Source organism: Amblyomma maculatum, chromosome 8 (assembly GCF_055883805.1).
Source record: "Amblyomma maculatum isolate TAMU_Amacu chromosome 8, ASM5588380v1, whole genome shotgun sequence".
In the NCBI taxonomy this organism is placed as follows: Eukaryota; Metazoa; Arthropoda; class Arachnida; order Ixodida; family Ixodidae; genus Amblyomma; species Amblyomma maculatum.
Genome location: NC_139351.1, coordinates 96,264,009 through 96,276,878, shown reverse-complemented (window position 1 = coordinate 96,276,878; position 12,870 = coordinate 96,264,009). Strand labels below are relative to the sequence as shown.

General features: G+C 45.1%; 1 protein-coding gene across 2 annotated transcripts in view; it reads right to left on the bottom strand.

Annotated features, from left to right (window-relative positions):
• The window catches only part of aux (cyclin-G-associated kinase), a 50,304-nt gene that overhangs the window by 21,805 nt on the left and 15,629 nt on the right, over positions 1 to 12,870 (bottom strand). Inside the window, exons 8-17 of one of the 2 annotated variants that reach the window (XM_084576895.1) lie at positions 10,109 to 10,244; positions 7,167 to 7,361; positions 5,901 to 6,096; positions 5,537 to 5,589; positions 4,683 to 4,954; positions 4,117 to 4,250; positions 2,743 to 2,859; positions 1,997 to 2,077; positions 514 to 616; positions 283 to 362 (exon numbers count right to left, since the gene is read on the bottom strand). In XM_084576895.1, the coding sequence (XP_084433021.1) occupies positions 283 to 362; positions 514 to 616; positions 1,997 to 2,077; positions 2,743 to 2,859; positions 4,117 to 4,250; positions 4,683 to 4,954; positions 5,537 to 5,589; positions 5,901 to 6,096; positions 7,167 to 7,361; positions 10,109 to 10,244 (1,367 nt within the window). Of the gene's footprint in view, positions 1 to 282; positions 363 to 513; positions 617 to 1,996; positions 2,078 to 2,742; positions 2,860 to 4,116; positions 4,251 to 4,682; positions 4,955 to 5,536; positions 5,590 to 5,900; positions 6,097 to 7,166; positions 7,362 to 8,852; positions 9,069 to 10,108; positions 10,245 to 12,870 lie in introns of those variants that run through there. The other variant, XM_084576896.1, reaches the window with a different exon arrangement.

Below are 12,870 nucleotides of genomic sequence, written 5' to 3'. Positions count from 1 at the left end.
TTGGTTTGTTTGTAGGGTTTAATGTCCCAAAGCGACTCAGGCTATGGGAGACATCGTAGTGGAGGACCGGAAATTTCGACCGCCTAGGGTTCTTTAAAGTGCATTGACATTGCACAGCACACGGGCGCCTTGCTTTTCGCCTCCATCAAAAAGCGGCCGCCGAGGCTGGGATTCAATCCCGCATCCTTGGGAACAGTAGTCGAGCACCGTAACCACTGCTCCACCCCGGCGGGTAACGTCATGAAGGCCTCTTTGAAGCCGCGTTTACCTCTCGGCGCTCACCTGCAAAACGTCAGCTGTGTCGTTCCAGATGCCACAAACCCTGAATACAGCTGGACCTGGCAGATCTTGACTGGCATCACCTGGAAGTACCACGGGTTCCATTCAGAGACTCGTTAGAAAAAAAAAAGAAGCTGCAATACACTAACGGCTTGGCTACTCATTAACACTGTGTAACATACACCGCCTTTCAGAAGGAAGTCCCCACACCACAACAGTAGCAGCACGGCTAACCTTTCCAAACGACGACCGGGCGTGGTAGACTGCAACTGTGATGTCTCCTGCTGCTGCAACGTTCAGCGGGATGGTCAGCTGCTTCTCTGCATAGTTGTGGTGGCTGCGCAATGTCGGACGGGCCATGGAAGAGAAAAGGCAGACAGGCACGGTTATCTACTGATGACGAGAATCACCGCTGGATATTCCCAAACCAGCCACTGTATTGTTCATTACTTGTTAGCAGGCTTTAAGTGCACACTGCTTTTTTCTAACAGTTTTATTACGAAAGTAATACTACTATATGTTTCGAGCCTTCAGCGTAGCGCGGCGGTAGCCACATACGTCTTACCCACGTGACGCAGTGACGTCACACCCCACGCGACACAAAAGCGAGAGATGGGCTCCCAACTCAAGCAGTCGGCTTGGCGCAAGCAGAGCCGCGGCTCAGTTGGCAGGAGCTGCCAACTTGGGTCTCCCGTTTCACATGGGACCGTTATGTCAGAATCAGCCTGCTAGGACCCTGGAATTCACGTTACCCCTATAGGCCACTAAGGCACGGTTATACGGCTTGGTTAAAGCGAGGCTTTATATTTGGGCTGAGGAAGAAGAAAAAGAGAAGAAGAAGAACACTCGGTCTACCGCAGCTAATGCTTTCGCTCAATATTTGATGCAGCAGCGTTGAATGCTTGTAAATAATTTTTAAACTCCCAGTCGAAGAAATCCAATTGTATAGTAAAATTAAATATGCGACAAAACTTGAATTCACACTGAGGTAAATTAAACTGCATGAACAACAATTGAGAGGTTTGGATAGAGAGCATCGTTTGCCTCGCCGAACTACACCAAAAGACCTCAGTTAACGATGCTAGCCATAACTAGAATGAACGTCTTCGCTGCTTGACGACAAAACCCCCAGCACATCATTAAAGGCTAAAAGCAAAAAAATGCTTGGCCTGCGGAAAAAGGAACAAGTTTTGGTAGAACTATTGCAACAGGTGGCCATAAAAGCAAGGGATGGCATTTGTAGCAGAAATGAGTGCGTTACAAATAAGTCACACAAACACAAAAAAAAAGAATATTGTTTTTCAACTTTAGAGAGGGCCATCTTTAAGAAGTACTGGAAATGAGAAAAATGGACCCCTCGAATCCATAGTTGTGGCATCTTGAGTGCTCGCTGCTTTGCAAAGAAAGGGGATACGTGCTGTACACACATACCAATACGAACACCAATCACAAGAATTTACAGCATTGCAAACAAACAGAGCTGAGCAGAGACTACCCTTTGTTTCAGGGCATTGGCTTTTCATAATTTACCCTTTGAAACAATTACTTTTTGAGGAGTGTGAGCCTCAAAAGTGTTAGCATGCAAGAAAAGCTGGTTAAGCTAACTTAACAAAGCCCGACTAGCCGATTAAAATGCAGCATTTCCAAAAAGCAGCCAACATATAGAACAAGTGCAATGACCAGGATAAGTGGTTCCCATCAGCAACCATCAACTCACGCAATTCGTTCATACTCCTGGCACGTGCTGTGCACCCGCTCTTCGCCAACGTAGATCTCCACAAATGGCCGACACCCATCCCTGGGAAAGAGGCGCAGGAAAGACACGTAAGGTCAGCCCATACACACAACTTTCCTTACTCAGCCTATCTATATCTTATCTATCTTTGACAACCCAATGAACTTCAAGAGACAACACAGCTTCACCACTTGTCTAGTGCCAGATTTGGCACCAAACAAGGCAATGTGCTCAAAGTCACTGGCTCAACAGGTAAGTCGCACAAGAAAGCCTTTGATCCTACTGATGTCTTGTGTTTTAAGTCTCATCTCAAAGGAACTTACCCCCGCGGATATGACTGGTCTATGAACTAGAAAAGTATACCTTCCCATTTTGTCTCACTGAGCTGCACTTGAATTGACAGAATGGTTCTTCACGCACTAATGCAACACTGAAAATCTCGTACGATGAATATCTCTTTCCCAAAACACTTGCTCTCCCTGGTGCAAACACAAATCAACACAGATAACATATCTTCAACAAAATAACACTCTGCTTTGAAAGAAAATTTAAAAGGCAAATTTCCCTTGATAACTCTGGCTGATTCCGACGAAACTTGTGTGCCAAAAATTGATCAAACTAACGAATCTCCATTTTACTACTAGCCGCAGAAAGGAGAGAAGGCCTATGACCCTCACAACGTCCAGTCTCTGAAAGCTGTGAAAGCTTGGCTATGGATGCAGACTCACCTGAGCTTAGTAAACAGAGGCACAGGCTTGAGGGTGAGCGCAACAATGGTCAGCGGAAACCGGTGAGGCAGCACCTGGTGGTTCTGGGAGACCATCTGAGACATGTAGTGGATGTACCTGCCAACAATACCGAGGCCCCTTTAGTACTGACAGACCCGAGGTACGAATAAGAAATTACCGCCTCTCAAGGACCAGCTTTGCTGACAAGAAGCTATGGAAGCCACACACAGCCCACTTAAACCTATATTTAAAGTTTTATACATTTAGACTGCACATAAGCGTAGCTGCAAACCTTGAAAAGCAAGGCAGCCTGATACAGAGCCTGAAAAAAAAAGAAAATGCCCAGGACGACACATAATACGATGCAGATCATTAGCAGCCACAGTTTTCATCCTTGCAAGCCAAACAACGCTCAGAGTATTACACAAACCGTAATTATTAATTCATTTCAGCCCAAGCTTCACAGAGACCACAACACGAGCACACGGTGCAGGAGCTTAGAAATGAAGCTTAAACTTAAAGCTTCGACAGGCAAATCGCCACATTGGCTAGTCGTCGAATCATTTTTGTATTCTGCTACTGATCCAACTATCCGCCAAAATATTCAAGCACATTTAGTGCCTTAAAATGCCAAGAAATTAGCCTAGGTTATCGGCTACTATCTCTTTTCTTTTCTTTTTTTCTCGATAACCCTGCTTTACATCTCTGCAATGCAGGGAACAGAAACAAATGCTTTTAGATTCCCGGAAATTATAAGCCTAAGCCCGTGGTTATGACTTGTTTGAAATCATTTAAACCACAAGTGCTTTCAGTGAGGAAAAAAAAAAAGTCTAACAGTCAAACATCACAACATCATAGTGTGACGTTAAGCTCGCATGACAAAGACACTCACTGAATGCTGCCATAAAGCCCTGCAAGACGACCAGACAGTTACTCCTTACTACAGAGGTGATATCAGTGATGAGCACAGATGCTGTCATAAACCAAAGACAAACGAAACTGTGCTACTATGTGTAGTCATGCGAGCCTGCTTTTTTGGCCGTGTTTTAGTGTTTTCTCCATGCTCTTTCTTTTTCGTAGCTTCCGTGGCCCAAAGAAGCACAGGTACTAAGTCACAAATAATGAAAATTTAAATAGTCAAAGCAGTTCCCGCAAAATGAGCCCCTCAGCTTGCACAGAGACCGTAACTTTCACCCTTCCAGTACTCTTCGCGGACCGTCTTCCATGAATACAGTGTCTCTTTCCACAGTGAGCTAAAACGAGAGGTACCCAGGGACTGTCATTCCTGTACATCTTACCGCTGTCAATTTAACTGGTTTTCCCCAAAACCTGTTCCTCGCTAACCAGCAGAGTGGTGCACGAAAAACAACGCACCTGATTTGGGAGGGACACAGGGTGACGGGACAGCGGCGCACTGCAAACATCTGCAGGGCCTCCTCGGGGCTGTCAAACAGGTGGCAGAACACCAAGAACGCAGACACCAGCACCGCTGACGAGCCTTTGCCATCCTGCAGCCATCCAATGTAAAGGGACAGCAAGATGCTCAGCTTGCGGCAGAGTGTTTCTTCCAATACCCAGCATCAAAAACAAATCAGCAAACAAAGGGCCAATGATATATAAAAGGCTCAAACCTAAAGGTGTGGTCCTGCTTACTTAACCTAGTATTTATCTGCTTATAACTTAGTATTTATCTTGCTTTGAAGCATTTCATGATTTGAGTATGGTATCTTGAAATGCTGTGACAAATAAAGGCCTTAGCTCGACTTGAGTCCTTATCGAGTCATCTATGGCCTAGCCGTAACCGTAAAGCAATCAGTTTTCCATTTAAGGAAAAGCTCAAAATACTGATAAAAAATTTGCAGTAAAGCCCCACGAATGGATCTAAAAAAAAGGCAAGCAAACAAGACGCTTGCGCCCTCAGCTTTCTCCCCCCCACTCACAAGGCAGTGGACGACGCAGAGATTGCGAGTGTCTTGGCTCAGGTAGGCCAGCATGGAGCGGCACAAGTTGAACAGGGTGTGCAGTGGGGGGGCCTTGCGTGCCAGCCAGCCCCGCTCCGTGACCTTGCAGTCGAACTTGGCAGACGAGTAGGCGCGCCCCGACACGTTGTAGATGGCGTAGTGGCCCCGGTGCCGGGCGTCCAGCAGCGCCCGCACATCCTCCACGTGGTTTCGGTACGCCGACTCCAACCCTTCCGCCGGATACGACATCACTGTGTATGGGGCGGAAACCACAAAGTGACATTACATAGGGCAGGCATGTAACTAAGAGCATAAATATGCCCCTGTTAATGGCAGCATAGCTAACTACAACAAAAAAATATAGTGGTCATTTGAACAGGGTCAGCAATCAACAATAATGGCGCAGATATGTACTTCCAATCACTAGACAACTAAACTTGTTAAGCCCGAACACGAGAATGTGATGCACATGATGACAGATGTGCAAATATAAAATTTCAGTTGCGAAACAAATACATTTCAATCCTGTTATTGTGAAACAAGCTGTAATGAAATAATGGATGTAACAAAATAATATAAGTCCCTTGATAGTCCCTTTAGCAACCAGAGGCAATGCATCCCGAAAACAAATTCCACGAAAAAAGTAAATGCATGAGATCTTTCGGCAAGTAGTAAGAGTAGTGGGTGTGGGAGACCGGTGCAAAAATGTGCCAAATGATAAAAGCATTCTGGAAGCACCAGTAATGCTGCAATGCTAACTATTTTTTCAGCAAAGTAAGTCAGTAACATTGTGAACTACTGCATGCTCAACACCAGTGCATTAAGTTACTCACCTGCGAGTCGACTAGTGATGTAGTTGAAGTCCAAATCGGACTTTCCCATTGTTCTGGAAAAGAGAAAGCAAGGACGGCAATGAATAAAAACAGGAGATAATGACATTGCAAACTGCACTTCACTTTGCGCAACTCAATTTGTGCATCGAGTTTCAACTGAACAAAAAAGACACTGAATGAATCCCATGGTTACCTATAAGGGATACTATGGGACAATATTAAGCACCCGCATGCAAAATGATCACCAACTTTTTGTTCCGGACAGTGATAAACGTGGGAGAGAAGTGCAAAGGAAAGGTCTTAACATGTAGTTTCAAAGAGCACTTCGCCGCGCACTTCTGACAGCAGTAGATACCCTACTCACTGTTGGGCTATCTGCATGACCTTGGAGGAGGTGTCGCCCAGGCGCTTGAGCAGGCTACCCGCGCCGCCGCGCAGGGACGTCAGGAGGCCTGCACTGCCCCAGCCCCCTTCCACGGGCGGAGGAACACCCGCCGATGCAGGCACCCCCATGTTCCCGTGCACGTTGAGCGTAGGTGGAGGCGGCCGGCTTGGTGGAGCTGTAGGTCGCACAGGGAAGAGAGATTTAATGATCACCAATTAAAGACACTCACCGTAATACTAAGGACATGAGAATAGATATTCGAAATTTCAAGTAGTTTTCAAATAGCATTTGCTATTCTCTTCGGGTCTCATTCTCACTACTCGAACTATTCGAACCTCCTAAGTGTTCAGAATTTATTTCAGGTGATTCCTACTGATTAGTGACACAGGTGTGATCAAGCTGGGTGTCAGGGATCACGGCAGGAGTCTGCTGTAAAACAACAGTTTTTGACAAGGATGATAACCACGGTCCCATTAACTTTTAGAGACCATGCAATTCAAACTCCCCTCTTGCTTGTCTTTTGGCGACGGTGACGTTTCAACTATCTTTAAGAAAGAAGTGTACTATATATCCGAACACATTTCACCTCTTATGCACTTTACTAGGTCTGTGAAAACTCCATCAAAGAAAAATTAAACAAGCTCCTTTGATTCGCATCAATCCAGATTTCAGTCTCAAGCACAGAGGAAAGAGGTCACAGTGCAAAGCACACTGCACTTCTTAACCATAACTTTCACTACCAAATGCCTTCCTAAATAGCAGCCCACCACAAACAAGGTGTTAACCAATTACTGCTATTAGGGAAAATGTTTTTCAAGAGCTAAACTGGCTCGATTAAGAGCCCACTCACCTCTGCACACGAATGCCCTGACAGAGTGCAGAAAAGAAAACATGTTTGCAAAGAAAAACGAATGTGATTGAGGCCTTAGACATCAAATGTTCAATACGAGGCAACAGGTTTCAGATAACAACAGCAAACTGAAACGACAAGCAAGATTATTATTCCTGGCCCTTAGGAGAGGAGCAGAACAAAAGAAAAGACCAAGGACATACCGAATATCATCCCGTTAGTGCACTATCATTTCATTGCAGTACCAGGCATCCCATTTACTTAAAATTCCTTTAAAAAGAAGCAAAGCCTCCAAGCTTTCAAATCGCCCCCACCTTCTGAAATTTTCCTCAGAAATTCAAATTCACGGACAGTGCATCAGCAGGGAGGCCGCTGTCAATGCTGCCAGTACCCACCGGAAGTGGAGTTTGGCACACCATGCTGTTGCTGCTGTGCTGCACTGGCGTCGCCCTGGGACGCCACTGGGTTCGCACCACGCAGCCCTGGCGCGTCCTCGAGCCGCACATTCTTGGCCTCGCCCATCTCTTGCAACCGGTCCACCACGTCGACGATCGTCGGCCGCGACGTCGGGTTCACTTGGAGCATACCTCCTGCATACGCAACGTTTCACGAGAGAAGCACGCTTTCTGCAGCACCTGCTTCTCCAACGCAGGGGTTCTCACGACTTTTCAGACTCAAGGGAACTGCGACAGCTTTCAAAAGGTGCCAATGAAACCAAAGAAACGTGCCTGTTCCAACTATTGTCTTTCCTGGCTGATGTGCTTACAAAAAAAGCAGCTCCTCAAAATAAAGAAAAATAAGCCAAATAGATGTATGACAAATAAAGCGAGTAATGGCAAGGAAGAAGCTGAGACATGCCTTGAGGTAAGTGTTCAAGCATTGAAGGACTCTGGTTCAAGGGACCAAACAAGAATTCCATGCAAACTACACATTCAGCATGATGCAAAATGAGAAACCTTGGTCTTAGTGGAATTTAAAATATCTTGAGAAAAAGGGGCTTGGTCAATCATGGCACACAGCAATGCCCTTTTCTGCCACAAAGCTACAAAGCCGAAATATAATGAAGTACGGGAGGCAGGAGCTAAAACCCTTCAAGCCCTCCTCGAAAGTAGCACAGCTGCGAAATGCACCCTTGTGGCAGCACAAGAACTCAAACAAAAGGTCGGCACTGCCTTTGTTCCTGGTTACGACAATGCTTCAGAACGCAGTGCAGCAAATTTAAACACAGTAAACACTAAGACTGAATGAGATTGGCACTGAAGAGCTTACAGCTGAGAAACTATGTAGGAGAGGCACACAAAACCTCCACAAGCAGTTTCTCCAATAAACTGCCAAAGAACCTGTGATCATATTGGACCAACGTATATGTAAATTTAGACCCAGCCAAAGAATTCGTACACCCGAGCATTCTACCATGCAAAACATCAAAGTGCTCACGGCAATCAACAAGCTAGGCAGGTGTCCAAAATCGAGGCCAAGTTGGCCATTTCAAAAAGCTCATAGCCTTGGCATGTCAAGGACACATTTGTCAATGTTCATCTCCAGTCACGCCAGCCAACATTACTTTCTTTACATGACCAGCCCTGGCAAACGAGTAACAACGTCAACATTTACTACTGGTTACACAAGCAAAAGGCACAGTAAACCGCAGTAAAAAAAATCAAGAGCTGGACAAAAAGTTGTCTGATCAGAGGGGATCTTAAAACATGACATCGCAGGTGTGACAGACACGTCTGTCACATTTTGACCTTCTGTGCTTTTTGGTCTGCGTCCGCAATGTCACATTTTAACTCGCAGTAACTAGAAGTCAGTGGACAACCCAAAAACACAGCAAGAGAAGTCAAGAATGAAATAAAAGAAAAAGAAGTGCTATAATGAATTGCTGTGGATTAATTCTGACCGGCTGAGGTTCCTAACATCTTGCAGCACACAAACAACTTTTAGCCTTCTACCATCAAGAAACAGCCACCACGGCCAAAATCTGATCGCCCACCCTCTGTCTCAGCAGCTAAGCACTTGCAACCTCTGAGCCACCGTGACTGGTTAAGCTGGATAAGCAAGCGATTAGTAGAAGACCCCACCTGACAAAACCTTGGTGACCACTGGGCAGACTTCGAACAGATTCCAGCCCGCACAACATGTACACCAGGAGATCATGTTGGCAAGTTCTTCAAGGATCCTATCAATCATAGTGACGTGCAAGGAGATTTAAATTAGGGCAAGACCAAAGAAGCACGGCCGAGGACGCACAGTGCAGAGCAGCTCGTCCGCGCCACCTAACCACTCTCGTTGCTGGATGACGACTGCGCAGCAAACTGCCACAGAACGTCGTAGCGGAGAAGCGACCAACAAAAACTACAGTTTACCCCTGCACTTTTTTTTTTTTTTTTTCACGCACCACTGCACAAGGTGGCTGCGTGACCGAGCTCACCAGTTCGCATAAACGGTAAAAGTCACCCTGCATACCAATGGCCCCGCAACAACCGCTGCGGCGACATCTTCAAACACGGAAGCACGAAGCACTGAACAGAAATGAAATGGACCACACGGAGGTCGCAAAGCAGCAATAGATCTCTAAAATGGCAGAGTGGTTGTATGACAGCTGCCTGGCATTCTTCAAGAGTTTACCGTCATCCAAACTGCACTAGCCACAGTGTCGGTGTTCAAAGGTGCTGCACTCAATTATGAAGAACAAGCCTAAACAGCACCAAGCGAGCGACAACAACCCAACCGGTAGAACAATGAAAAAGAAACGGGAGAGGTCTGACAAGCGGGCAAGAAGCCACTGCAGGGTTTATAAAAAGAGACAAAAAAAAATATCTGCAAGTACAGACCTCGGCAACTCTCATCCGGCAGCCAACACAAAGAAGGATAAGAACAGCCAACGACAGGTGCGAAACGCGGGGTTGAAATGCGGACAGCCGACAACTACATGTGGCTTTTGGAAAGGAACCCACCACAACAAACAGCATAAGGTGCACGTTTTAAAAAGGAAGTGAAAACATGTCACTATGACGTGTTCTTGACACAACTGCACAGAGTAGCCAAGACAAGAGTACACAGAACTGGAAAAAAAAGAAAAGAAAACATAAAACAATCCAGACTTCTATAGAATGTACTGCCAAGGACATGTCATTGGCCAGCAGCAGCCTCACTGGACAAGGTGAGGACCTAGATACTATTCAACGGTTAGCAGTGAGATTACAAATTTGCAGTTAAGGCATGCCCAGTTTAAAACGGATAACCCTTCTACAAGCCGCGAAAAACGAAAACCTTCTCAAGACAGCACTCACTATAAAGCAGACCGATGAGATGTGCGGAAGCGGGGAAGACTCACGTATGAGGTCGTGGAAGATGTCGAAGTGGGTGTTCCCGGGCGGAATGCTGTAGTTGGCGTTGAGGATGCGGAGCTTGGACGAGTCCGGGAACGGGTGCTCGCGGAAGCACAGCAGGAACAGGACGCAGCCCAGAGCCTGCCGACAACAGCCATACGATGCGAGGAGGGTCGCAGTTGCTTCCACGACCCAGTGACCAACTTTATCAAAAATTAAACCTCGAACAGTCGAGCATATCTTTTAGTCAACGTCCGGTAATCAGAGCATCAATAGAACTGGAAGTTCCAGAAAGAGGGAGTAATTTCGTTTGCACCCTTGAAACTGTTTATTTACGAACTTTATTTCCCCTTGACCCTTGATAATGAGAGTTTGAGCTAGCAGTTGAAATTATATCACTATGACCTAACTACATCTCCCAAGGTAACCACAGCATTCTGATGAATTTAAGTGCCTATGCAGGGAATGGAAATGACACTAAATACACAAGACCGATAGCAATTTCACAACTTTGGGTTGTCCATCAGCTTTCCTTTGCTATTTCTTTTGTCAAAGTGTCTGCTTTATTCGAAATTATCAACCAGGTCCCATCCACTGGAAAAGAAAGCCGCCTCTCACTGATATCCACTTAGCCAAGGATTAAATTATGCCATAAGCTCGTTATTTGCAGGGACAAATTGGCTAAAACAAGTTCGGTAGTAGGCTGAACTTTGATGGTGCAACGAGAGGCTTCAAGCGATCTCACGTCATAATAAGAGGTCTATTCCAAAGCAAATACACACTGAATATGGCAAAAATTGTACAGGTTTATATAACCCAATGATCTCATCTTGACAAAGTATTCCAGAACATCATACAGACATCACAGAATGTTTTAGTATCTTGGCTATGACTTCTCAAAAGAAAAAAAAGACGCTCTTTAGAAGCAGTCATTAAAAGCAGGACTTCCGTGCATCCGAGAGTGCTAGGCCCACTAGCAAAGTACCTGACCCCCATGAACAAATACGAACATTGCCAGGCACAGGTAACCTTATCAGACACCACTCATCATATCAGATAAAAACTGTATCAGATAAGAAAAAAGTACATCCCAAATAGTTCTGGAAGAAAAATTCATATAGGCCTCAAGAAGGTCAATTAGCTAGTTTTGCAACACTGAACCGCAGTCGTAAGAAGTTATACAGGCTTGTACAAAACGTTGGCATATTAATATGTAACAATGACTGTGTTTCTTTAACACCAAAACACTAGGGTTGGCCAATGAGCCCCCAGGAACCATTGGATAATTTTTTTTCAATGCCGCTAAAAAGAAAAAGGTCCCACAGCACTTGGAAGCAGAGCAATTCGCATCTGCTAAAGTTGAAAAAAAAAAAAAAAAAAAAAAAAAACCCAGAAGTCAGCGAGGCATGAACGAAGGATGCATGCCTCTGTCCGACACCTGTCAGTCCCACTTCAACAGGTGATGCCAAATTTCGAAGCACGCAACGCAAACGCAAAACTAAGTAAATGACACCTACACTTCCCACAGCCTTCCCATGCAAGCAGTATGGTATCCATGCTTTCACAGCTCCTTGTGCATTAGCTCTGACCACCGCAGCAAGAAGGCAAAAAAAAATTGCTACTGCAGAGGCCTCCTATAAGCAAGCGTAACTGTAACGCTCGTACAAGCAGGAGTGATTTGCTTGCTTTTTCAAGGCCTTCAGCACATCTAATGAGGCAGTGAAATTACAATGCAGAAAGCACTCCTGACAAGATTACAAAAAAAGCATCCATCACTCCTAACTCAGACAAAGTGCTTTTGCTCAGCAAAGCTTCCCAGTCTTCGGCCCATAACTAATACTTTCACTCTACATACTTTAATGACACTAACCTAAGCAGATGTGTATAGAATTTCTTCCCTCAAGGTAAGTTAGTGGGTGCGGCTTTAAACAAAACTTTCCCACCACTAGCCTTCAATTTGCTTTTGGACATCAAAGCATATAAACCCAAACAAACCTAACTCGGGTCGCTAGGTGCATGGCAGTATTTTAAACAAAACGAAGGAATTTCAAATATTTACGTCGGTCACTTTGCGTGCGACAAATGGAAACAGTTAAATTTACTCAGACAATTTCTCAATTAAGCCAGCTCGGTCGAAATTCCCAGAGTCCTCCACTACGGCGTCTCTCATAGCCTGAGTCGCTTTGGGACGTTAAACCTCACAAGCCAAACCATTCTAAACAGAAAAAAAATATGAAAACTATGATATTTAAAAAAAAAAATGGAGGGCATTAATTGGTTTGGTTTGTGGAGTTTAACATCCCAATGTGACTAAAGCTATGACTGATGCCGTAGTGGAGGGCTCCGGAAATTTCATGACTGACATTGCAAAGCACGCGAGTGCATTGCTTTCTGACTCCATGGAAATGGAGCTGCTGTAGCCAGGATTCGATTCAACCTCCTTAGGTTCAGCAGCCGAGTGGTCTAACCACTAAGCTACCATGGTGGAACAATATTAATTAAACTGAACTGGGACCAGATGACCTCAGTCTTATAACACCTGCTCAAACTCTTTGCGACACTAAGTACATACAGATATTCATCACTGTTAAAATGAAGTGTGCAAAGCAGAAAACAGAACTTGCAGTCTTCTAGTAGTAAAACGCCTCTAATATAGTCATTATCTCCTGTTACTGTCCTCCCGTTTAATTTTTTCGACGTCCCTATCCTTTCTGTTTCTTGGCTTGATGCATAGGGTTTAACGTCTGTATGCAATATAGGCTACGAG